The sequence below is a fragment of the Diadema antillarum genome, unplaced genomic scaffold, assembly GCF_040938485.1.
Source record: "Diadema antillarum isolate AM-2024a unplaced genomic scaffold, OU_Dant_1.0 scf00000050, whole genome shotgun sequence".
Lineage (NCBI taxonomy): Eukaryota > Metazoa > Echinodermata > Echinoidea > Diadematoida > Diadematidae > Diadema > Diadema antillarum.
In genome coordinates this window covers 1,205,159-1,232,476 of record NW_027270939.1, presented here as the reverse complement: position 1 = coordinate 1,232,476, position 27,318 = coordinate 1,205,159, and the positions used below count along the sequence as shown (strand labels likewise).

At 39.5% G+C, this 27,318-nt stretch overlaps 1 protein-coding gene across 1 annotated transcript; it reads right to left on the bottom strand.

Annotated features, from left to right (window-relative positions):
- LOC139715537 (E3 ubiquitin-protein ligase RNF4-like) lies at positions 1 to 27,000 on the bottom strand. The gene is made up of 6 exons (XM_071627104.1): positions 26,992 to 27,000; positions 25,776 to 25,998; positions 24,663 to 24,815; positions 19,788 to 19,932; positions 16,678 to 16,792; positions 1 to 228 (listed from the first exon to the last, which is right to left on the bottom strand). The coding sequence occupies exons 1-6, from the start codon at positions 26,998 to 27,000 to the stop codon at positions 79 to 81; spliced, it is 795 nt and encodes a 264-aa protein (XP_071483205.1). The 3' UTR covers positions 1 to 78.
- Between the last annotated feature and the right edge of the window lie 318 nt (positions 27,001 to 27,318).

Sequence of the window (27,318 nt, the reverse complement as noted above, 5' to 3'; positions counted from 1 at the left end):
TGGTGGTGTGGGTAGGGTCGGTTAGCAGCAGTATCTGAGATGCGGTACTAGTGTTGACACGGAGGACGCCCGCAAGTGTCATAGGAAGATGGGGTGTATCTGTCGTATTGTGAGCTTCTTGCGGCAGGTCGGGCACCGGTGCTGCGACTGGATGCTGGCACGGATGCAGGGCCGGCAGAAGACATGGCCGCAGTTTGTCGACATTAGATGGTGGCCGTTATTCCTTATCTGCAAAAAGAAAAAAGAAAGAGAAAATGAAATGGTAAATAGACAAATGAAATTACAACATCAGTTCCTCATAATTTTGTCATCTGCATTCATTCACTTTACTCACAAACTGGCAAAATCAAACATGCATGATTTCCATTTGTTGAGACCATTCATCTTTTCCTTAAAAAAAAATTGAATGAAATGGGAGGTCTTGGACGGATATGTTTGTTTAAAAATACAAAAATTGTGATCAACTATGGCATGTGCTAACTGTGAATGGGTTTGTAACTACCATAAGTCCATGATGACTACCAACAGCATCATCAGATGAAGCTGGTAGATACTGAATGGGGCAGGAGGTAAAAAATGTGTGCACTCCATAATATATAACTTTCTCCCCCATCCCCTTCTCTTTCTTGAGTATCAGGTGTTAATCGCCTGGTGTCACAAACTCCTCAAACCCGAGTCATGTTGTATGGTGTTCCCGTGCGCCATGTACAGTAGCAATTAAACTACACATGTGCACAGGTACTAAAATGTAATCAGCCAAAGTTTGGGAAGGGTACTCTGTATTTAACAGGTGAGGAACATAATAGACCTCCAGCACCTGCCCATGTTTCTTGGGAAAGAAACACTGAAAGATTCTGTATACATTTGAGTAACAGGCATACAAGATAGAAGGCTATGAAATCTGCTGATGACGCTTGGCTAAATTTTCAGCAACACGCGAGCTGATCGCTGCTCCCATCTGGATGTGGTGACAGACAGGGGCTGCACCACTCTTCAACAGAGGTGTGGGGTTAAATGGTGTTTGTGGAGAAGGTACACAGAGCACCCCATGCTCATCAGAGTAGGGGTTACAGTTGATGGATATTTGTGGTTTGTGGTGTGAAGTGTACAAGGTACAAAGTGATGGATAGAAAGTTGGAGGGCAAGCTACTGACATTACAGATTGAGCGAACCATCAGCATCTCACACTGATTGCTTTAGAGGTAAAATCACATTTTCTCTTTCTCTCAACTAGTCAGAAAAAAAGGGGGAGAATGCATGACCATTGTAATTACAATGAGCCATAAAACGACCATAATTTGAATATCACTGTATGGTGATAGCCAGCTGAAAAGGGGAACACCACACAAAACTCAACAGAAAAAGACAAAAACACTACAGGCCTGATTAAACAGGAACTCCTCTTTAATTTTACTTCTGACAATGTTGATATATTACAAGAATGATGTGATTATATGCACTATGACCATGTCAGTTGGCACTAAAAATGTAAATTTGACACTTCAGACAAAACTAACAATATTCACCTTGCCAACTTGCACTTTTGTATGTCTCTAAAGAAAGTGACATGCTCACAAGAAATACATCAAATGTTTTTCCTATTACATGCACTCTTGGAAGTGCAGGTTGATTCATGCCCAAGGTTATGTCACGATGAATACTGACTCATGACAGAGAAGGGTCCCTTGGCATCTACTGTATTAAAGGGGACATACACGTTGTGGACACTTAATATACAAGACCATACTGCCTACGACATATATGTGATGAGAGGCCCTTTAAGAGCACGTCCACTTTAGGTTGTCAAAATAGGCTAATCACATCACTGATTCAAGGCAATATTTCTCTGCAATGGCCGTTTGCCAGAATGGGCACGCACCCCTTTTTTCTTTTCTTTTTAAATGCTTTCAAAAAGCTAAACGTCACCATGCCCCCAAAGGTGAGGCGATCATATCGGTAGCTGTAGTTGTCTCATTTCTTCCAAATAAATAAAGAATAAAGAGTATTGTGTCTTGAATGAAGATAAATCTAGAGAGTATGTTACTACAGGAAGAGCCTAGCAGGGCATGTAGAACATGTCTAAATCCTTGTACAGAAATGCTAAATCCTTCTTTAAACTTATCTGTATCCTAAGAAAAGAATTGCAGGTACTGTTGAGGCTTATAATCATCTACCTACAAAGATTTAACTTCTTAATGTGTACATGAAGCTTTTCTTGTTTTCTTCACAGTTGTATCACAAAAATGCATCTCAACTACAATAAAGCACCCAGATCTATTCATACAAGAACTGCTCTATGCTAGAAGATGAGTTGTGCACAATGTTGATATGAGATATGAATCTGTTGCCCAATATTTCAACGAAAATGGAATTTGACAGATATCTGACGCAAGCTCTTCGCATGTCTACATTCTTGAAATTGCACCTGAGGTTATTCTCATGTTATGTAAGACCTAGAGTGACAAGTACTTAACAGTGGGGGGAAACATGGGCAGCCACTGGGGGCGAGAAAAGATTACAAATCAGTATGAATCTGAAAGGTCAACAGTTCCATTGAGTGAAAACAGTAGGACTTCACCTCCAGCCTCATGCTGGTCAAGTTTTTTGCAGGGTCCTGCTAACTAAAGCTCTGTTCCGGACATGAACCTACTCCCCTCTGATCTCTAAATTGGCAACTCTGTAGGGCCGAGCACAGGTGAGAGAGGAGAGGGAGCGTAATTTTTGTGGTTGATGGATGAAGGCAAAACAGAGAGACTGAAGTGACTAGTAAGTGATGCTTTTTAATCATCAGCTGTACCTGTCATTAGCCATTTAATTCCACAAACTTCCATTACTTGGACAGTGGCGGGGAGCTGCAAGTGTTGAATGATTAGCTTGTTAACATCCCCCCCCCCCCCCCCCACACACACTATCCTCAACTTTGGCTACATACATGATACTCAGCAAAAGTCTTGTTCTTTTGATGTCACAGGATATTGCTAAAAACAAAAATACACAAAGTGATTAAAAAATGCTCCCCATTTTTTTTACTCATCTCCCTTGAGATCCAAGGTACAATTCAAGCAGCTACACCCTTCTACCATCATTTTTTAATTTTTTTTTAATGAATCTCAATATCCAGCTATGGCCACGAGTCAGATTGTGATGTGTTTGCGATGTTTTATGTCTTCGCGCTGTTGAATATCAGGCATATATCATGTCATTCTCGGGTGACATTTGATTGTTTTCATAGTCATGTTCACATCACATCACATGCATGGATTCTGTCATTTTTCCTCTAAGAAAAAGGCAAGGCCTAAATACAATAAATTTGCCCGAAGGAATCTAATCACCTCGCCGTAGAGAATGTGAAAGGATATTAATTTCTTGACATGTCAACAGCACAGTCATGAACACAATGCCTTTCATCAGATAAAGGTTAGATTAGAGATGTGTGGAAAATTACAAACTCCATATTACAATCACAAGACCAATAAGGCTTTAAAGAGGTTAACTGTGTGCTCTGTTAGATGAACAATATTCAAATGGCTTTAGAAGATTTTTAATTCCATCTATTTACTTATTCTTAAAGGGAAGCAGTCCTGAGATTTTCACTGTACTGATAATTAAGAAGAGTAAAAAATATAACCTTTCACCAATTTATACGCGTGGACATCAAAAATTGTCTCCGTACACGATTTTTAAAGAATAATTCCTGCAAGCGATCGTGTAAGAGCCTGCCAAAAGGTGCAACGTCATTGATGCCCTACTCTCAAGTTGACAGCCGTGCCTCAGAAAACCAATTTAAGTGTTCAAAATGATCATATCTGATTTTTTCATAAAATGTGACAATATGTGGTTTTATTATTTCAAACAAAATATTTCAAGCTTATTTATATATACAATTAATATAAAAATAAATAGCAAACATGTATTTATAAATAACTAGGGATGACGAGCAGAACACCTCTGGAAAGAGTTGTGCATCGATGACGTATGACTCTCCGCCAAGACTTGCTCATTTGCAGAGTCACACTTTTTTAACCGAAATGAACGAGCTTATTTGGTGATATGAAAGTTTGTTTTTGATGAAAGTAGTTCATTGGAGGTACCAACAACAACATATTTTTTTAAATTTCGTGAGGACTGCGTCCCTTTAAAATGCTTTTGCACATATGGAATGCAATGTTCTCCTCTGGCTACAACATTCTGTAGCATGTGTCAGCAAATATCTTAACTTCAGTCCAAAACATTTTCAGCAAGTCAAGTTGACTGATTTAAAGGGAAACCTGATGATCTACAAGTGAGCTAGATTTGAGCCCTTTCTGTTGCTCGTTATCAACAAATGATTCCAAGCAGGTGAAAAGTTCAAATACAGCGAAACTGATTTTATACCGATTAAATTCTAAGATGAGGAAAAAACATGACAATACCACACATAAAAGTGATGCAACAGAACAAACACCTAAGCTCGTGGCTTTAATACCTGTATGAACCATCTACAAGAACAGCTTCCAGTCACAAAACAGACATTTTAGGGATCTTAACAGTATGAATAATCACTGAAAAGAGTTCCTCTCTAAATCAGTCTACAAACCTTAGCTTAAAGGCATAATTTACCATGTGCGCATGAAACAAAAACCCAGCATTAGTGCTTTAAAATAGTTCTAAAATGTGAGTTAGTAATAGAAACAACCACTTTTAAAATTTGAATCGGTAAAATCGATGTTAAATATTGTTAAAAATACAAAATGTGAACAATAGTTAGAATAATTTATGTTTCCAGACTAAACCGTCTTAAAGTTACAGTTTATTGAGAAAAATACAGATATCTCCTTATATTTTAGGTTTTATCGCAAAAATTGTATATGATAGGATGTTTTGTGGTACAACAGACCTACACATATGCATTAATGTCATATCTTGAAAATTTTATAAATCACTGTTCCCAAAGGTAAACAGGACCTTTAACCTTTGAAATCATTATTTTTACCTTTTCCTATATCTCCCTTCCTCTCAGTGACTAATCAGTCTACCTTTCTCTCTCTCTCTTGATCTATTCCCCTACATTCTATCTATCCCTCTCTCTCAGTCCTTCTCTCCCTCTCCCCCTCTCTCTTTTTCTGCCTCTGTCTCTCTCTGTCGGTGTCTCTCTCTTCCTATTCCAAGCGTTGCCCTGCCATGCTGACATTTGCCGAGAATGTCACACTTTCTCGTGTGTGAAGCGAGACAGCCTGACGACAAGCCACAATCTAATTTGCACACCTATGCCGCACCATAAGCCGGCCAGACGGTACTTTGATCTGACTGGCCGCGCTGCGATTACACGAGCCGATTGGAGAATGATTTACTTTGAACTCGGGTCCCGGAGGTTGACAAAGTGCAGGGGACGAGAAGGGGGTACAGTGACTATTTTTTTTGACGGACGTTGTCATGTCTTGACTGCGGTGAAGAGGGCTTGACGTGCCAAAGACCGATCCGTCATTCGCGGCTCAGCTATTGAGGTATATCGCATGTACTATTGAATGTGATATTCGACGTAAACACGTTGCTTCAAGTCCCCAAGGTCAAGAGAAATGCATGATGAGCATTCAGGGGCTGGATGTAGCTTGGATGAAGACCACCACTGAATGACAGTCAAAACTAACTTTGTGTCACTGAATTCAAACCAAATCTCTAAGCCAAGTCTCCAATTTCCTTCATTCATACAGGGGTTCAACTAGTCCAGCTGAAAGATTTCCTCTTCATACATCATGTTGCCCATCCCATTTTCATTGACTGTCAAAGATTCAATTGATATCATTAGGTCAATCTTGAAATTGATATTCTAATATTGGTATCTAAAACACATAATTTTAATGATATGATTGCAAAATTTTAATATGATAGCAACGGTTTCGAAGAACCATGAGCACTGAAAGGTGGATCTGTGCGCTATACATGTAGCCACTATTATTTTGTCAGATTATGACCCAATGCAAAACTTTCAGGATACAGCAAATATCTGTTCAATATAAAATGATGACAATTATAATGCATTAATTCATTCATGCTGCATATATCCCACAATATCAAAATGATATATATATTTCACAAAGTTCTGGGAAAATACCTCATTCCCACACATCCCCCTTTCCATATCTACTGCTGATATGAACATTGGATGAATAGCACAGTACATGTAGTAGGAAAGCAACCCTGTCCACTTTGAATCCAGGACTCCGAGACCAAGCTGAAACATTCTCTAATTGTCATGACCTCATTCTCTAGACAAGAATGCAGACTTACTGGCATCGTAGCTACCTTCATTCCAAAACCAGTCCGGCATAACAACTCCCTCATCTTCCTTCTTTTAGTATTTTCCATACTATCTTCTTCTTTGGGGGGGGGGGGGGGGGGGGGAGGAGGAAGGATGGGTTGAGGGGAGGAGCAATCAGAGCTTGGCTCCATCATGGCATGTATGCCCACTACTTCAAGGAGAAATCTATTTGGGATAATCCGTCTTCTTCTTCTTGGGGTTGTGGTTTGGGTAGCACCTGGGACACAGCTGCTATGCCCTTCTGAATACCCAGGCTGGGCCAAGAAACACATCACCATGTAACCAGCAAAAGAAGACTGGGATGCCTTAATGGGGGAGGTGGAGGAAGAGAAGAGGAGAGGGGGATGGGGGGGGGGGATGGGGAGGGGCAAGTGTATTGTGAATAGTAGAAGACAAGGAAGGGCCGGGCAAATGGGACGACTGACAAATGTGGGGTTGATGGAAATGTGTCAGCAGCCAAATTGATACACTGGAGTGAGACTGTGGACAGAGGCATCTGTTGATGTGTTTGGTGCTCCCCATCTTCAACCACACAGGGATGTTCAGGTCAAAACTATGTGTACTTCCATTGCATACATCTATGTACTTTTATATATATGAATAAAAAGAAGCCCTTGTATGGAATGGTTATATTTGACTCTTTGGACAGCTTTGTACAGGTTTACCACCTTAAGTTAATTTCATTGCTGACAGAAGATTGGCAAAGGATATAATGGTACAGAAAGGGCACAGATCTTGTATGTCTCATGAATTAAAACAGACATACAAATTGTACAACTTTAACAGCATGATACCATCAAAATACACTGTATGCAAAGATTTCAAACAAATATTGGAGACTTCAAATTACCAGTACACACATTGCATGTAAGTAGAAGGTCAACTTTCCCTCAATTCTTAGTTGATAGGTCTGACATTTTTACTTGAAATCATGCTGACATGAAATGCAGCTGCATGTAACTGTCAGTTACAATGGAACTTACATTGTATAACTGCTGAAAAGTGGTCAATTGTGAATATGGTATCAACAGTATACACAACTAGTCTGCAAAAGGAAACTTTCTCTGAGCTAGTGGATCTGTGATGCATCACTATTAAACCTGATAAAGTTGCCACACACCTTTTCTGATTTTAGCTTTATAAAATATCTCTGATGTTACTGCTGTCAATGATATGCTGATTTCTTTTCACTTTATGCCCTAAAAGCTAACAAAGAAAAAGTAAGAAAGCTGGCTATCAAGTGTGCACAGTTTTGAGGAAAATCAGCTTGAAATAATATGCTTTAAGAAATAAGTTTCTTGTTTCACACAAAAAGTAGTTAGGATATCAAATTAATGATTTATTTTAAACATCAAATTTCCTGTCTTTCAACTTGATCACCTTAAATAGAGTTTTGTTTGTTTGTTGTTGTTGTTGTTTTGTTTTTTCTTTTCGATGTCTGCAACTTCATCAGGGTATTGTGGTAAGACAAAATAGAGTATAAAGGTTAATAACTTTTGCCAAAGGCCCTCACAAGGAAGATGTTTATACGACTTGAATGAAATGGGACATATCTACTTCTCCCAGCCTTTATTACAAAATCCAATTCTGACTGTTTACATGACGGCACATCAAATCTCTGCTCCTGAAATAATTCTGCAATCACACCCACTCTGACATGAGGCTGTATGCCATAAAAAGGTTTTGGGTTACAGCTACATGCAGAGGATCAAGAATCGCATCAAGTAAAAATAGTGTAAACAGATGGCACACATACTGAAAGGCTGGTGACATACTGGAGATTAAAGGTAGATATTACTCTGATCAGACCACAAAAGAAAGGCACAAAAAAGAATTTGACATCAATATAAAGAAAAAAAGAGATACATCAAAGATTCATCCCCAGACATGCATCTATTGACTTTATGAGGAGCTGCTGTGGATGACAAGCAATAATGGCTCAGTGATTAAAGGTAAAAAATAATTCTCAGAGGGGCGCAAAATTGTAATGTAACATAACACTTGGTATAATACAACATTATACCAAGTTTGCTAAAATTCCATGCTGTATTTCTAAAATTACTGAATAATTGCTACACTACATAATTTGTCCAAGGTCTTGACAATAATCTCTACCTGATCTAGATGCAAGATTTATCACAGGAGCTAACTTATCAGAGAATACTAGTTCAATCAGTTTCATTGCATGTTGTTATACAATGTATAATATCATGCTTTTTACTAGCCTGTGATTTTGCCCCATGACTTGTGACTTCAAAACCACTTACATATTCTCAAATTATCCATTGATCCACCGCTCAACCCTAAGGATCTTCAGAAGCAAAAGCATTCGGTTTCACTTTCTCTTGTCCTTTGATGTTTAATTGAAGTATTCCTCACAAAAGAAAAAAAAAACCATATGAAATCCATAGAGCATGCCTGTGCAGTATATCCTACATACTTTTAAACAATGTCAGTCAAGCAGTTCCCATGGCAACGACATAAAGAATGTGCCAACTGAAGACACATTCTACAACTTTAACCCATTGAGGATGAGCTGATTTTGCTATAACACTTATTTTCCATTGTTACCTGCCCGAAGCCCAAGTATGGGGGGGGGGGGGGGAACTAGTCTTCAACAGGTTAAAAATGTACCCAAGTTCAAGAAAGCCACAGTCTCTTGTGGACACGCAGCAAAAGCCTGGTAAATGAAGACTAATCCAGACTTAACTACGACAAGGGCGACTGAAAAAGGGCTTGAATTCCAAGCAAGAAGTTGTGCATGCACACAGTGTTCTAAACTGTGAGACTTTCACTGCATCCGCCCGCCGCCTGCCTGCCTGCCCGCTGGCTGCCCGCTGGCCTGACACGGCCTGATTGAAGTCGTCAGATGTTGGTCAAGCCAGGGGGATCAGGCAAATCTGTCTTAATGCAATGTAAATAGTGAGCCCATTCAATGATAACCTAGTCGGGCAGTTACCCCTTCTGTCCACACTAATGCTACATGTAGAAGTGTAAGCATTGAGGCTGGATTGCACCTGTCTGTCTGCATGCATATCTGTGCTGTATGTGTGCTAATTTTAATGGTAATTTAAATACTCCTTTCTTTAACAAGGCATTATGAGAAATCAGACTTTAAACCGCCAAAGAAAGATCACACAAGGAAGTATGCAGTTAACTGTCTGGAAAAAAAAAAGACTAGCATAGTACTTATCACATCTAATTTCTGTTTTAACAGACAGACATATAAGCACTCATTAATCAATTCTGTGGTGTTACATGTGCACACTATAAATATAGAACAAAACTGAATTCTCAGGTTCTTGTTTCATTCCTCTTTATAAATCTTCTACATTAAAATGAAGTTATCCACGGTTTGGAAACAAAATGTCTTGTAAAGTTCACGGTTCAAAATGAAAATTGCATTGTGGGCCTCTCTCACGGCACTGCACCAGTGTTTCTTGCTGCAGCACTGTCATTCGTTTGTCACATAATCTGCTTTTGACGGAAGATTACGCTAAGTGCTCCCATTGATATTGTACACATACTTGCATGTTCACACACCTCCCTGTCACCATACCAGCGTACTGTGGGGGAAGGATTGCAATGTTTAGATGGTAAATAGTGCATCCACAACTAGAGTGGGATGTCTGCTGTCAATTAAAGTGGGGGGGGGGGGGGAAGCTCTGCACTGAGTCTACTTGTGAATGCTCACATATGTCGTCTGCTTGAAAAAGCGACTACTGTACAAGTGGATATTTTAGCGTGAGTAATTATTTTGCCCTGGGCTGGGAAAGATGAATTTTGTGTGTTTTTAATTCAGCAACATCAAGACATTTAATAGTGGTTCATACAAAGCAAAAATATTCACACGCTTCTATTTTTGGGCTAGCTTCTGGTAACACGAAATGTGCAAAAAATTCAACACTACAAAAATTGACACTTTTAGAGTAATAGGTCACATGTCCCAGGATTTCCATGTCATGTAGACGAGAACATTCGTTCAACATGAAAATACAAACTGGTACTGGGCATACAAGGTTATTCATACTATTCCTCGCCTGAAAAAAAGACAAAAACAACATTACTCACAAACTTCACTAAGTACGTTGACACATGATATTTTGACATCACAGTAAATTCAACCCATGTGTCATAGCACCATCTCTTAACAAGACGACAAAACCATCTGATGGTTTAAGCAGTATCTGCCAATGTCAGCTTCCATGTTGTTGGAAGCAAGATGAGCTGGTGATAAGAATACACTTCTCCATCTGATGTACCTACTACATCATTTGAGCTAAGCTAAAAGCAGTTCAAGGTTAAATGACTTGAATGTCAAATGATGTGTTTAAGTCCCACACATTAAATATTTCGTGTAGATTCTGTTTCAAAGAAAAAATGAACATAGACTTCATTGCAGAGCTTGATTTGCATGCCAAACATAGCCAACTTCCAATTTCCAGGTAGTAATTATGCACAACTTAAGCAGATGACATATAAAAACAAATAGTATCAATCATAATATTCATCCTGCAAAAGGGAGGTTGCAGTGAACATGCTTTTCAGGTTCACATCTATATAAAACCACCAAAAAATAGAAATCTCCAAAATATTGTCACATTTCATTTTCTTAGTTTAAATATAATCAGAAGCAAAGAGCCTTCTTTTGAAGACACTTTGTATCTATGTTGGAAGGGTTTGTGTAAGGTATACAGTATCTCCTTTAACAAAAAGAAGAAAAGATAGCCCCAATGTTATTGACAGTGACTGTAAAAATATCTTGCTTGCACCTTGCCTGCACCTCTAACCAGTTAGCTGCCTTGGCAAGTAGAGAAGGATTACTGTAGGATGTAACCTTGACCTTTGCTTCCATTCGCACTTGTCACCTCCCAACCATTCCCGGGTCCAGACTTGAGGAAGGCCAGGACATCAGGCTCCTGCCTCCCACACCCCCCAGACCCGTTCCCCAAAGTGCCCATGATGAGACCGACTCTGCGACAGATTGATTGATGGGTCTCGGGATGCAGCCCCTCCATTGCAACACCTTGGCCTACCCGCCATAGAGCATCTGGGCCGGGGTGGGAATAAAGCGATCCGACACCAGGCGTCCATTGGTCTTAATTTGCCAGACGAGGGCAGCATCAAGGAGTGATGCGAGTCATGTTCAACATGAGATCAAGGCCTTTCACGATGAATATTAATTTCATGCTTCAGCTATAGCAGTCCTGTGTGTACCCAGAATACCAGAATTTAGGTGATGCTGCGGACATGCTTGGACACGATTGGTGCTCATACAAAGCCAAGCCAGTGCTGTCCAGGTATCAAATTACTTCAGCAATGACCACAGTGACCATATAGAATCGCATTATCAGCTGTAACACATGTGTCTGAAATTAACATTAACCAAGGCTGTACCCACACGTCTAATGTTCACGCTAGATGCTTCTCCATGCTGCTACAAGCTGAGGCATTGTCAGTAGATACGAAACACAAAGTCTAACCCTGGTTTTCGAAGCCAGAGCATTTCACGATCTAAGTCTTTTTTTCGCTCATTACGATGGCATAAAACTACTTTGCATGACTATGCAAAATCTTTCTTATGTTACTGTTATCTCAATTGGAGACTGAAAGACAAATATTAAAAGGTGGCTAGATATGTCAATTACATTTAGCATACTCTGCATGCAGTGGAAAGATATCCCATAGAAAATTGACTCGTACAGCATGGTTACACCAAACGCCCATCCCTCAGAATTTCCTGCTGCTTGAACGCATCTTCCCTCATAATTGACAACATATCACTCCCTGGAATGTCGGAATGTCGCACCAGGACGGCTTCGACCATAGTTCATTTCACACCTTGGGGACTTCATGCCAGACGAGAGTCTACACCGGAGGAAGGGGGCAAAGTGCCAAGACGAGACAGCTAAAAGATGGCTCCGGGCTGGTGGCGTGATTGAGCGCGGTGTCAGGCGCGTCTATTTCAGACGGGAACTCAAGAAATTCTGCGCCTTCTCCTTTTGACACATGCGATGTGCCATCCCATTCCATCCCATCCCATGCTCGTCAGTTGAGACGTGACATAGACTTCCCATGAATGTGACACTAGACAAAAGAGAAGCTCCCCTACTGTGATCAACAGAGGGCGTCCTACTTTGAGCTGCTCTCAACATGCCATGTTACATAACTTGACACCTACTGACACTCATATGCTCCAACTTTAGGAAGATTTTACGATTAAAAATTCACAAAAAGTTTTTATTTTTTTTTAAAGGTTTTATCTTTTTTTGCAGCACTACTTCTCTTTTCAATTCCACTTTTCTTTTCTCACAGGGTGTAGTCTACATTAATATCTCAAAACATAGGTCTAGCACAGAAATGACCCAAATACCTTCAACACCACTTTATATAACATTGCACTTGCCTACTCAATGGTGTCCTCAATTACACACTAAACCAGCATACAAGACTGGCTCTCTAAAAGAGTGGCCAGAGTGTCAATACAGGGGTGAAAAGAAATGGAATTATATCACTACAAAACATTTTTTTTTATACATAAGGCATCCCAAACATTATTTTTATTTATTTATTTATTTTTTTAAACAAAAATGATAGAATCTGAGAATAAACTGTTCCAGCTTTGAATAACTTTGATAAAAGCTTGGGCAAAATGATATTTTTTTGCCCATATTTTTTTGCCCATATTGTCAATGAAATTTATGTAATGTACACATTCTAATGATCTGATGTGACTAAATGATCAAATCATACTTCTAAACGACAACAATATCCCTTAAAAAATTCAAAACATATTTTATAACATTAAGTATGATGGAAAGTCAGTCAGTGGGATCAAACCTGAACCTACTACATTTCGCTCACTCCCCTACCTGGTGAGCTATCCAGCCAAGTTACCACCAGACACCACCCACATTACGTACAGAACATCACATACTATCATTGTTTAGAAGTGCATATCAGTGAATCATTTAGTTTATAATCAATACCATGCATTATGTTGCTGGAATGAGAGTCCTTTGTGAATGTACAGTATCTGTTAAGCTATGAATCTCACACATTTGACACAGTGGATCTACCATGCCCCGAGTTCATTAGTCAAGCACAACAGACCTAATGCAAAACACACTACAGCGAGTGGATTGACATTTGGCAGATATGTGGCCCATTTTTGGTTTGATGCTGCATGACCCAATATCACACAATCCATGGCCCAATATCAGGAATGACCCAATGACCCAACGTTACACATGACCCAGTTTCATACATGTCCCACTTCTATTAACCACTTGACCTGGACCACTATTCCATTCCTATCGTGGGTGCACCACACTACAAGGTATAACAAGAGGAGATGCCCTCCCTTGGCACCTGATAAAGCCATCAAATTTTCTGGTGAGGAGTCACCTAACTGAGACCAACTTGGAGCGCTTGTGACAAGTGAAAGGCATTGTCCTTCTTTCTTGTCAGTGTGTGTGTGTATGTTTGTGTGTTTGTCAGTCATTTACACAAGCTCCTTTACTAGCTTGCACATGACTGTTCTCTGGGTACATGGATCATTGTAGGTTTTATGTCCATGCTTTGAAAAGCAGACACTAGTATCATCTGAACAACAGATGGCAGCAGTCATGTTTCATTCAGGGCATGTACAGACCACAGAACTATATAGGTAGAATGATCAAGTGGGGTCTGAAAGCATAGCCAGCGCACGCGATCTCCGCCATTTTGGTTAGTCTTTTGTTACGTCACGGCTTGCGCGCGCAAAACAGGGTTTGCACAGTTACACAGCATAGCGCAGGCCTACGCTGACTTTTTTTTCTTCTTTTTTACCTCCCCCCCCCCCCTGTTCACTGCAAGTAATGACGTAACAGAAGACTAACAAAATGGCGGCATGTAATGTGCGCGCAACACAGAACTCTTACACGTAAGAGTTCTGTGGCGCGCAACTGGCTATAAAGCTACGCGTGGGTTGTGAATGGGCTTGATCAATCTACCTATTTATATCTGTGGTACAGACTACATTTTTTTCTTTTTAAATTCCCTAATTCCCTCCCATGTAAGTATATTGACGGCACAGGAGTTCACCCTCCCTCCCCCCCCCCCCCCCATAACATCTGTTTGGTGTTAGCTGGTGCAATTGTTTCTGAATGTTCTTCAATGTACTGTACCAAAAACAGAGAACCATTATGGGACAGTGTAAACTATGCAGCCTGCATGACTAGGATGACACTTCACACTTCAATGGCCAGACAGACAAATGACACTGGGTATAACTGAGCAATAGATGGCAGCATTCACATTGCATATTGTTCGATTGTGATGAAACTTTCACCACTCTGTCAATTTTTATTCTATTTTTTCTTGGGGGGGGGGGAGATGGAGATGAACTTTTCATAAACTTTTAAAATGAACATCAATGTAACACAAGTGAGGGCCTTCACTACAAAGACACAGAGGTATATTATAATATGCAAAGAAAGTGAAAAAATCTATATCATCAGTTATCATAAGGACTGAGCATTCAGTAAGCCATTCAACACCCTGACCAAGTTGTAGTGTTAGCAAGCCCACTAAAGCTAGCAAACTGTGTATGGGCTTGCCAACTGTATGCTGGGACTGTAACCTCACAGATTGGGTTGTTTTCTATGGTACCTTCTTAAATCCTTAAAGGTTCTGTTCACCTTTGGGAGCAGTGATTTCAAAAATGTTCGAGTTATCACATTTGATGCATATGTGTAGGTCAGTTGTATCACAAAACATCCTACAATAAATTTTTTTTTGCAATAACGCCTAAAATACAATGTACAAGGAGATATTACTATTTTTGTCACTAAACCATACCTACAGATGGTTTAGTCCAGGAACAATCTTATTATAACTATTGTTCACATTTTGTATATTTAACAATACTTAACAATGATTATACTGATTACCTTTTTTACACTGGTTGTTCCTATCCCTAACTCACATCTTATAACTATTTTAAAGCACTAAATCTGGGGTTTTGTTTAATCTGCAAATGGTAAACAATGCCTCTAAAAGGATCTGAGTAACATTTACACTTTAAGTGCATTCATACTCCACCTTTATTGCTTAAAAAAGAAAATGAATAGGCCAAGTATTTGTCTTCAGGCCTTTAATGCAATCATTGTACCCTTGGTTCTGTCTCTGAATGATTTGTATTCCGCTTACATTTGATTTAAAAGAATCATACGTGGCAGCTCCCAAAAGTATTTTTTGCCTTTTGCTTTGTGAAGATATATAATAGACAAATTATCTAATTCAAAAAGAGTCAGTTGAGTACTCCTTTTGTCACAGTAATCTACTGTAGGTAACACCCTTGTTAGACTCATAAAGGTTATAGTTAACCCGTAATGTGCTTCGGTCACCAACTGGCAAACACGCTGGAATGCTGTCTTCACCAACTGGCACAGATGTCTGGAAAGTAACTGTCAGTAAATAGAGATTATGTGATCCCCCTAATCCTTATTGTGTGTCAATATGGACTTCCTGTTGGACTGAGGCACATTGTTATGCCTTACTGGGCTTGTTAACTTTACAACTAGGTCAAATATTGGCTGAACAAATCCAAGAAAAGAAGAGCAGATCATGATATGACCTTGATGAAGACTACTGAGTAGCAAATCAATTCACTTGGTTTAGACAGATTCATGGGGGTAGTTCATACCTTCCTAACCATTTATTCCAAGCCCTTTGTAGTCAACCACTTGATTTCAGATGGACTCATGTTACCACATTCTTTTTCTTCATCAGTACACTCAATGAGTCAACTTTCATTGAAAAAAGGGGATGTCATTTCCATCAACCCATAAACCAAAGCCACCAACCAACATGATCGCAAGATTATTGTCACTCCTCCCCCCCCCCCCCAAAAAAAAAAAAAAAAATCCCTGTACTGGAATAATATCAGATCCTTTAGACAAAAAAAGGAACGAAAGAATCTGAAGGTCAATTTAGTGTTAGCAATGGAATGACCTCTAGTGGATGGTACACTTAGAATGGAGACTATATAAGGTGGTAATAGTACACTGTATATGATGCACCACGCCACTACCTGGGGTATTGTAACACCCTTGGTTTATGCAGTTGTGTAGTACCATCTCATGTTCATAAGATGTACAGTTACATACTGCCATGCCAAATTTTAGCAGTCGGTGATAATGATGGGAATGCCTATTCAGCCCTGTTGTGAATTCTTTTCCTTTTCTATTCTTTTTTAATCGTAATTACAGCTCTAAGGAATAAAAAAATTCAACGAAATGATGGATTTCTATTTGGTACCCCAGTGTACCAAAAATTGCATCATGTGACACACAGAAAGGGAAAATTCTGAAAGGGAGGAAGAGATGATGTCTTACTGAATTTTCGTCCTCCATGCAAATTGGACATGTGATGGCTCTCTTGTTGGGTGTGGTTCCGTTGTGTCTTAAGTGAGCAGCATCTGTGTTATTAAGTGTCCCTTCCTCCCTTTGCCTGAAAACAAAATAGTAACAAATTTACAAGGAATTAGATAAAAACCCAAAAGACAGAGTAGAATAAGTCAGAAACTTGCCAAGACATGCCCTGGATTGGACTCAAGAAAACACTTTTTCAGCCTGAGAGTGGTAGACAGTTGGAACAAACTCCCAGAAGATGTCATCAAATTCACAGACACTCCTCACATTCAAAAAGAAACTGTCCAACTTGGGTTAATACTAATGGGCTACGAAGCCCCCTAAACCCTGCCACACTTTGCAATCTATCGACATGAAGATGGAGGTGTGGCAATTCAAGGTAAATTCAAGGTAAATTCATATGTGACCGTGCACCTCAAAACGAACATAAAGTCGCACACACTGATTTTGCGTGAGGACTGAAAATAAGTGAAATGGGTCAACCTAGCCGAACTTGACTTTTTCATATTTTCTGAAAGAGCGGGACTTCTTTTACATTATGCTAAAATTTGGTATCATAAAACGGGCAGGAAAGTGTGTTTTTTTAGCAGTTTATCTTGAACATTTTTGGTAGAATAGTGTGATTAGGTGTGTCTTTAGAATCCCTTTTTCATTTCTGAAAAACCTTGTCCACACTCTTCACTTTCAACTCTAATAACTTTTGAGAGGATAGTGCTACTGCTTTGAAAGTTGGCATTAATTATGGACAGAATGTGTTAATGAGGCATGCTTGATTTCAGTTTAATCTGATAATCCCTTCATTGTTGTTACTCTGGTGGTTTACTTCCTGTTTTTTGTCCCATTCATCGCACAGCCAGCACGGTTTGGTAAAGATTATGCGCTTGAATAGACACTGTACTTCAGAGCCTCTTTTCTCAGTTCACACTTTTCCAGAGTTTGTGCTTTCTTTCCAATATTTAGATAGGTTAGGAGAGTCCATTTGATTTGAGTTATACATCATTTTAGAGCTTAAAGTCTGCTCTTTCAGAATACGGTCTTAACTAAAAATGCATGTCTGGCGACTTTTTGTTTGTTTTGAGGTGCAGGGTCACATATGACTGACCAAGAAAAACCCCACACCAACAACCTGATGCACGAATTCATTAATTTGAATAGAACAAGTCATGTTTGTTATGTACCGAGGAAAGATGATGATCATATTCTGAGGAAAGCGTATCAGGGCAATTATCCCCTGAGGACAATTACCCCCCCCCCCCTTAACCCTAAAAAGACTGGGGGGGGGGGGGGCCTAAAAGGCCCCCCCCTCGACATTTCGCGCGATTACTCAGCAACACGCAATGCTCTCGCCGCGATGCTCTATGACTTTTTTCTTTTGAGTTTCCCGCACATTTTGACACCAAATTTGTGATGCCCGGGGGTACGGTTTTGAAGTTACATAACTTTTTGTACATGCACGTGAGACCGAAAATGGCTCAAAAATGTGATTTTGTGTACAAAGTCAATACAAATTGAGTTTTATCACATGGCTCATATAAATATGCTTATTTTTACTCTCAATGGCTAAAATCAATTTGTTTTAGTAGTATTTTGCTTCAAAAAGGGTCTGCCACAAATTTTACTGAAAAAAACAACAAAAACAAAAGGTCGAAAAAACAAAGAAATGTATAAGAAATTCATAAAACAATAAAATAAATAAGAAATTAATTTTGATACCGAATTTTTTTTCAAGTACATTTGCTAAGAATGATACAAAGAATATCTAGACCAAAAATGAGCACTTTTGGAGCTTTATTTACTGATTTAGATAAAAAAGTCTGATTTCTCGCATAAATTAGCATAATTAATCAAAATAAAATGAAAGAAGACTATTTTGGAAAATTTAAATATACAATCTTGTAGATTACATCGCACACTACCATTGTGCAAATTTCCGCGGCGATTGCGCGATCCACGGCCGAGATCTTAAGGGGGGGCCCTTCAGGCCCCCCCCCCCCCAGTCTTTCGAGCTACCAAAAAAGCCCAGTCTTTTTAGGGTTAATGATATGGTTAGAGTAAAGATTGGGGTTAGGTTAGGATTAGGCTCAGGATTAGGATTAGGGGCAGGGGAAGGGTCTGAGGTAATAGTCCAGGGGGTAATTGACCTAGACCCAAGGAAAGTGCCAGAGTTTAATGCAAATGAGCCACAAAAGCAAGGACTACTGAAGAAGACATGGAAGAGACAGATGGAAGAGGAACTTGGAAAGATTTGCTTGACAAAGGAAAACCCCTAAATCAGACAGAATTGCCAGAAGATGTGAGAGCGCTTGATGGCTGTGAGAGTGAGTAGAATCTGGCCACCCCTGCTATCGGGGACAAACCTGGATCAAAACTGGACGATGATGATGATGAGAGAGTAGAACAAGAACTAAACATTCTGGTGCGAGTTTCTTCACTTTGTCTCCCTCTACAAATTGAATTTGTTAAGATCGCAACTGCTGATCTGTAAATCAACAAACATGTCGGAAAAAAGGAACTTGTGGGACTCGAACCTGTCATCTACTGCTTTCCGGGCAGTGACGCTACCACCAGGCTGTCCCTGGTTGCCGGCAGTGACACGATAAACATTGAACAAATACCCAAGCTCCGAAATTCCGACATTGTTATGTTAAGTAGTCCAAGGCGGACAAGGCATATTAAATGAAAGAAAGATATTGTGTCACTGCTGGCAACCAGGGACAGCCTGGTGGTAGTGTCGCTGCCTGGAAAGCAGTAGATGACAGGTTCGAGTCCCACTGGTTCCATTTTTCTGACATGTTTGTTAATTTACTGATCAGCAGTTGCGATCTTAACAAATTTAATTTGTAGAGGGAGACAAAGTGAAGAAACTCGCACCAGAACCTTCACCCCTCTTAATAATATCTTTCTTTCACTAAACATTATTGTCGGGAAGTCGTTTACATTCTTTTGGGTAAAGGATTTTCACATTCTTTAACATGTATCCTATGACACTATATATTATGATATGGTAACATCATGATTGTGCCATATCACAACTATGCATCTTCAGGAGTCAAGCTATTGCAGTGGTGTCGTACCTCCGGTGGCTATTGCAGATGTTGATTTCGGGGAGAACCATGATGTCATTCTCCTCATCGCTGTCGTCGCTAAGGATGGGGATGATGCTGGAGCGTTGCGAGTTCCTCGCTGGCCGCCCTCTCCTACTCCTCCTCCTTGGGGTTGCTTTTCAATGTGAGAGAAGGTTGGAGAAAAGTCACAAAAACATCAACAGCTAATCTTTGTACCTCCATACACTGATGAATTACTGAAAATGTTTAAGTATATAGATATGCGTACCAATGAATCACCATTAACATGATGTCATTTTTGTAGTTTCCCAAATCAATGATTTATCATGGAATGAGTGAAAAGAGATTCCCTCAATCGAACAGGTTGAGAAAATAATGTACAGAGCTTTTTTTTTTTTAATTTAAATGACAAAATGTGATATCTATGTCAATGCATTAAGTCAATTTTGAAATGAATATGATACCATTCCGAACAAGCAAAATGTCAACTACATGAGGAGAGACAATTAAGAGATATTCTCGGACACAAAATTGGATTAAATATGGGAAAATTCTGAACTAGCTTGACAAATTAAATCAAGTTGGGGTGAAACTTCAAAGCTTCCTTTGAATACAAACAATGGTGTCTTGAATGAGAGAAAATATGTTGTAGCCGGACTTGCAGCTATCCCTCTATCACCCTTTTCTATGGTTTACTGCAGAAAGGTAGTGGGTCATTAGACATTAAGAAATTACTCTAGCACATTCACTACAGCATCCAGATGACATTGTCTAGACAAGTGTAATATTGTCATTTGTAATTTAGAGCTGATTATTAAAATAGGACAAATTTTTCTACAGACTTTATGTCATACGTATTACATACTTTTTTATTGCCTTAGTTCAAGCAGCAGGCAGACCAGGCATTATTGTAAAATGTTAGTTAGTTTTCAAACATGGATGAAATCTACTAAACTAGATGAAAGTTGATGAAATATAGTCAGACTTAATGGTACATGATTTTGTGATGACATTGAAATTGCAAACATGAGGCAGTGACCCTGAGATACAATAAGAGCCACTAAATTACTTTATACATTGAGTTGTGTCTTTGCGCTGTTTTGTAATTTCAGGAATACGCTAATATTAGAATCTAAAAAAAGAAAGAAAAATAATTTTAAAACTAGAAATGTCGCTACGGCGACTGATGCCTCCGCCATAATGCATGATTCTCCCAATAGGTGTATAGTACAATGTCTTCACAATGTGTAATGACAGTTTCACATAACTGGCAAAATATCGAAATAACAGGTTTATCAGAAATATCTTGAATGTTCACTTTCCACGAACTGGGTTTGCTATAATTGTCTATTTAAGAGTACAGGTACACATATTTGGGGAATTGAAAATTTTTACTTGACTTCTGACCGACCTTATTATAAGTTTATGCATTGAGTATAAATTTCAAGGTATGAAGAAAGAGTGTAATTACAGTACAAAATATATCTTTTTTTTTCATTTAAACCTAACCTGTGACCCTTAACCTTTGACCTTTGACCTTCTGGCTGGAAACTTCCAAGAGAATCTCCATTAAGTAATACATGTACATATATTAAATTTTAAAACTAATAATGCAATTATTGCATATATGAGGGAAATAGTCACATTTTGAGGAGTTGGCCTTGACCTTTGACCCCTGACTATTGACCCATGACCCCTAAATTCCCTAGATAATCCCTGCCAGTCAGTACATGCATATGTACCAAGTTCCATGAAGATACATTGAACCATTTGTGAGAAATGTGATATTGCAACATTTTCACCTAACCTTTGACCTTTTGACCTTTGACCTTATGACATGAAACTCTCTCTGGAGAATCTTTATGCAGTAGTACATGTCTACACTAAGTTTCAAGAAAATAACTGCGGGCATTGCATAGATATGGGGGAAATAGCAACATTTTTAGCATTTGACCATGACCTTTTGACCTTTGACCTCTTGTCAATGTCACTAAAATCTACTCAACTAATTGTCCCATCATACATCATCCTTGGACCAAGTTTGGTGAAAGCTGCTTCATCCAGTTTTGAGTTATCACGTAAACAGATAAATTTTAGGATTTGACCTTGATCTTTGACCTTTGACCTCTGTCCGACTTCACTGAAAAACTAATCAAGTAATTGTCCCATCATACATCATCCTCCAAGAAAGTTTGGTGAAATTTGCTCCATACAGTCTTGAGTTATCGCGTAAACGGATAAATTTCATGATTTGACCTTGACCTTTGACCTTTGACCTTTTGCCGATTTAACCTAAAATCTAATCAAATCATTGCCCCATCATACTCCATACTTGGACCAAGTTTGGTAAAATTCCAGTAAATATTACTCAAGTTATCGCGTAAACGAAAGCGGACGGACGTACGTACGGACATACGTACGGACGTACGGACGGACGGACGGACAACCCGAAAACATAATGCCTCCGGCACCACTACGTGGCGGAGGCATAAAAAAATTGGGGGTTGGGATATATAACTGGCTGCACAAGGGAGGTTTATTGATGCACTTCACTACAATGAAAAAAGCCATGCAATGCTTGATACTTTTTTGAGTCAAAAGGGAAACAGACTAACAGTAAAAATCATCAACATGCTTTCAAGGTACAGTAGAACGTAATGTCCGATTTGAAAGTAACACAAGCAGTCAGAGGAACAAAGCTTTGGCAATACGCTGACTTCAAACAGTCCAGAATGTTGAATTCCAACTCTCCAGAAATGATGAGAAGGAATTCAAATGGAATCAATGAGGAGACAAAGGAATACTGTTTACACCATAGATTGTAAACGTTGATTGATTTTCGCATGATTAATTTTCTGTGCTGAGCGGCTCAAAAATATATTCACGGGTTCTTGAATTCGCGATGCGCAATTGTCACAGGCCTCGAATTAACCGACGGCCACCGACGGCCATGGCCGTCGGTGCCCCTCTCGTTGGCCGCAATGCCTTTTGTTTTTTGATCAAAGTTACGGCCAAAAAAAAATGTGCCCTTTTTCTTGGGGCCGTGGTGCCCTTTTAGAATGAAAGTTATCATTTATGACGTATGATACATATGCCCTTTCTCAAAGTCTCTTTAATAAGCTTGAACAACTTTCCTGATCTCAAATATAATACCTTCAGTTCACTCGCGTCCCGATATACAAGTACCTGATTCAAACTCAAAGTATCTTTCCGAGATACGAGACGACGTGTACGTACTTGTATGCCCGACCGGCTTTTACCGTCCCGACTGCTCCGCAGCGCAGCGGCCGCGAGTATGTACTAGCTAGGCAGCGCATACAGTATTCAGATAGAGTAGTAAAGAGTGAACACCAAGTTCACCAAGAAAAAAGAAAAATCCCACGATGCCAAGGTGTGCCAGACTGGGGAATGGGGAGGGGTGGAGAGAGAGAGAGACCAATCACTGCAGTGACCAATCAACAGAAGAAACCGCGCGTACTGGCGCATTCTTGGAGGTCATGAACTGTCTGTCACAGACTAATCATAGCAATCTACACGTGCGCGCAAATTCCTTTGCCTTGTGGTTTTGCCAGCCAGCTGTCGGAATGTGCTCTGAAGTTTCATGGCAGCCTGGCCTGGCTGGCCTGAAAGGGTGTCGAGTTTCAATCAATACCTACTGTTGTTCTATTCCTGTTTAAAAAAATGTCGTTTCACCTGATAGAAAGGCGGAGATCGGGAATGTGTTACAGCTGTAGGGAAGAGGTTTTTGTTGTGTGTTGCACTTTGTGTGTGTGTGTGTGTGTGTGTTTGTTTGTTTTTCTTCTTTCTTTTTTCATAAACACCAAACATGCCCTTTCCAATGTGGCCTTGGTGCCCCTCTGACTGACTTAAGTGCCCTGGCCTCTTGGAAAAAGTGCCCTTTTCTAAATGGCCTTGCCCCTCCAAAATCCTATTTCGAGGCCTGTTGTCATCCCATTCAAAATGTGCAGAGAAAATTTTGAAGATATCTATGCGGGTTTTGAATTTGCACTAGCCAGAAGTAGCGCGAAATACAAGAAAATTAATGTACCGCAAAAACTTATGCCTTTACAGTATTCGAGCACAATAGTTCGCAACTTCAAACAATTTCAAGAACAGTAAAATTTGCAACTGAGATCCACAGGAATGGGATTAGAGCACCATCCCTATTAAAGAAGTAAAATGAGCATTTTCCAACTTCAGAGACAATACACATTGCACATGGGTGTCAGGAGGCAATATTTTGGTAGGTTGTTCATTTAAGTGAATATCAGTTGACTTGTGAAATTTGCGCAAGACAAGACCATAGTGGAATATATATATTTTTACAGTAAGCACAGGCTATGACACATAACCTCTATTCCAACAAAGCACTGCAGTGTACTCTGAGCAATCAAGACATGCTGACACTATCACACAAGGTTGTGATCTCACTTCTCCCCATTGCATGTTCTGTAAAAACTTGAACGGCAGTGGCGCTATTCAATTTCAGAAACAATGTAATGACGATACTGTGCCGGTGCACAGCATGAGTTTATTTGATTGTACACGACAAACATGGAAAAATATCTCTATCTCCTCACTAGCATAGTTTTGTAGATTTTCTCACCAATTGTTACATGTAGGGAAAAGAAATATCACAGTTATAAGCTCTGAAAATGCATTTCTATTGTGAAGTGACAATGTTTTAGTCATGATAAAAAAGGAAAAAATTAGGTAGGGTTACTGCATATACACCCTGCCCGTGGCTGCTGCACGTATTGTACAGACTGGACCTGTCGCGACGAAGGATGCAATAGAGAGAATTGAGCATGTTACAAGATGCTCAGAAATATGTTATATATGACGACTAATTATCACATGCATTTTGTCTGGGTTATGAGCTACCTCTGTCTGTATGTGTCTGGTTGTCTGGGATGTCTGTCAGATCCACCACGTCCTCTGGGATGGCGCGTCTCAAGCCCGGGTTCCGTGCCGTTTCCTGCTCGTCTGTCAAGTCCACAACGCATACGGACACCGGCGCAGACAGGTCAATGGTTACTGTGCGGACAAGAATGACAAATACAATGCACGCAGATACAAAACTGAGCAAAACTTTCACCAGTATGAGAAGACGAAGATGGGTGAAAAAATGTGGGGGGAAAAGTGGCTTTCAAGTATAGAATGTTACCTCTGCACACTTCATGTGGCACTGGTCTCAAAAAAAAAAAAAAAAAAATGTATAACACCATACAAAAATCTGAAACCTGTGGCATGTATGATCATTACTCAAAACAACCATATAAGATCAACTTTCGATATCTACAGTATTATATATCTCATGACCTGATGTACGATATTCAAATAAAATATCAGCTGCCATTCTTAATGCAATAGGGACAGCACAAAACTAACAGTAAAGCCAAATATGCAAACTAGGAAAATAAGCATTATTCCAGGCATATATTTGAAACAAACCTACAAAAAAAAAAAAAAACCCACCAATAGTACCATTTTAATGCAATCATTTTTTCCCTCATATAAATACACATGTACATGAAAAATGAAAGTTTGTGTGCCTTTTAGCCAGGCACATGGATAAGGAAGGGAAAAGTCAAATGTCTGTAAGAATAATCTAAATGATAGTTTACCAATCCAATAGTTGGTTACAAAAGAAAGTCAGATGTCATTTCACCAAAGAACAAATGGAAGCCCTTGTGAAAAAAAAAATGACGAACTGCCCTAGTATTCTGTAATACCCCCCCCCCAAAAAAAAAGCAACAACAAACAAACAAATAAAAAAACTTGATAGAGAGCATCACCTAGATGTATATGACATCTAATGATAAAATCTGAGCATTTTCAAGATCTAATGTTATACTTCACTGCAGTATTTCTGCATTCACTACTGATGCATGGACTAGCACTCAGTGTGTGCTGCATGCATGAAAACATCACAGATTTCACTGCATTGCATGTCTGTGCAATCACAGAAAGGGTCTGCAGCTGGCGCATTTTTACCATCTGAATTATCCGGTAGAACGTCCACAATTTCAATGGAGCTAGAGCTTGTCCGCGAGGCAGCTCTTCCGGTCCGCAGGCGTGAGCGAGGGGGCTGTTCTTCCTCATCCTGGCTCGTGCTGGCGCCTTGGCGGGACGAGTGCCGACGCTTTCTCGTGAATGGTAGTGGCTGCAAATTACAGAGACCACACAAAAAATATGTATCACATAGATTTACCGTCTCCTACAAATACATGCAAAATGGTCGCTATCAAAAGTAATTATCAACAATATCACATTTTACAATATGTTTACACAATATTTGGAAAGGGTGCCTCATGAATCCTACAAAAATTCAGAGACGAAACTTTCAAAATTGTTTTCCTTTCTTTTTGCATGCACAACAATTGGAAGTAATCCAAAGTGGATTTGTAATGTGATATGGTGGTCAGTCCAAGTGAAGCTATCTTTGCCTGCGACTGTTGGATCTTGAAGATTCTTGCAAACTCTAGTTGCTATTAACAGGTTAAACCCTAGTATAATACTTAATATAATAATTGCATTATATGTAGTATATCAGTATTTCACATATTGTTGTTTGCGTTACATATTAACTCTAACATAGAACTCTATTTATTTGATATTTGCAACTTGTAGCATCGTCTACTGGTCATTAGCAAATAGTAATGCATGGGTATCCTAATTATACTTGGATACTTGGTTGATTAGCCCTCTGTTCCTGTGCGTGGGAAGGGCTCTCACTGTGTCAGTCTAATTACTACAAAGGATGCCACAGTAGACTAGAACTACATTACATAGACCTATATTAATCTACCATTATCTTGACCACAGTTAGACTATTCTGCTATCTAAAGTCTGTCTGGGACTTCAGCAATGCTCAGGAAACTTGAAAGATCATTCAACAGATGAGGAATAATTATCACACTGCTAACATGCATGCTGTAGACATTACAATCTACTGCAGTGCAATTTGCAACTACTACTAGTATGGCATGCTAGCACAACACTACACTACGTCACTTGCCTTCATTCATTCCTTCACTTCATTCATTTTACGTCAATTTTCTGATTGCTGTCAATCAGGCAATCAGGTGGTCCGAAATGGTTTTAAAAGAAATCAAACAGACGGGCAACATGATCTATCTAGTACTCTAGAAGTAATGTTGTAAAGTCGTGCTTCCATGTAATGAAATATAAACTTAAAAAACGAACATACCCTCTCCATCGTAACGAATTGTTGAGAGCCGCTGGATTCTTCCTTCGGCTAAACACTTGCTTCGCCAAGGTAATTCTGGAAGCGCACCCTAGGCCCTTGCGCTGCAGCTACACAACACGACCCAGCTGGCCTAGTAGTACCGCACACTCAGACGGTTTTCAGTGTTGTTGTGGATATGCTAAATATCAAATTAGTACTTGGACAGAATGTTGCTTATGCACCAAATTGTGAAGTGCTAAGTTTTGAATGCTAACATTCATTCCTTGTGCTAGAGCAGGGTACCGGGGCAACTTAGTCTAGCTTCTGGACTCTTTTTACTAGCGGTGA

What these genes read in the sequence shown, in the direction of transcription:
- LOC139715537 (XM_071627104.1), bottom strand. An exon ending in CCAGACACATACAGACAGAG is followed by an intron (nt 19,933 to 24,662) that starts GTAGCTCATAAC and finishes CACATTGAAAAG; the next exon opens with CAACCCCAAGGAGGAGGAGT. An exon ending in GCATGGAGGACGAAAATTCA is followed by an intron (nt 229 to 16,677) that starts GTAAGACATCAT and finishes TTCTTTTTGCAG; the next exon opens with ATAAGGAATAACGGCCACCA.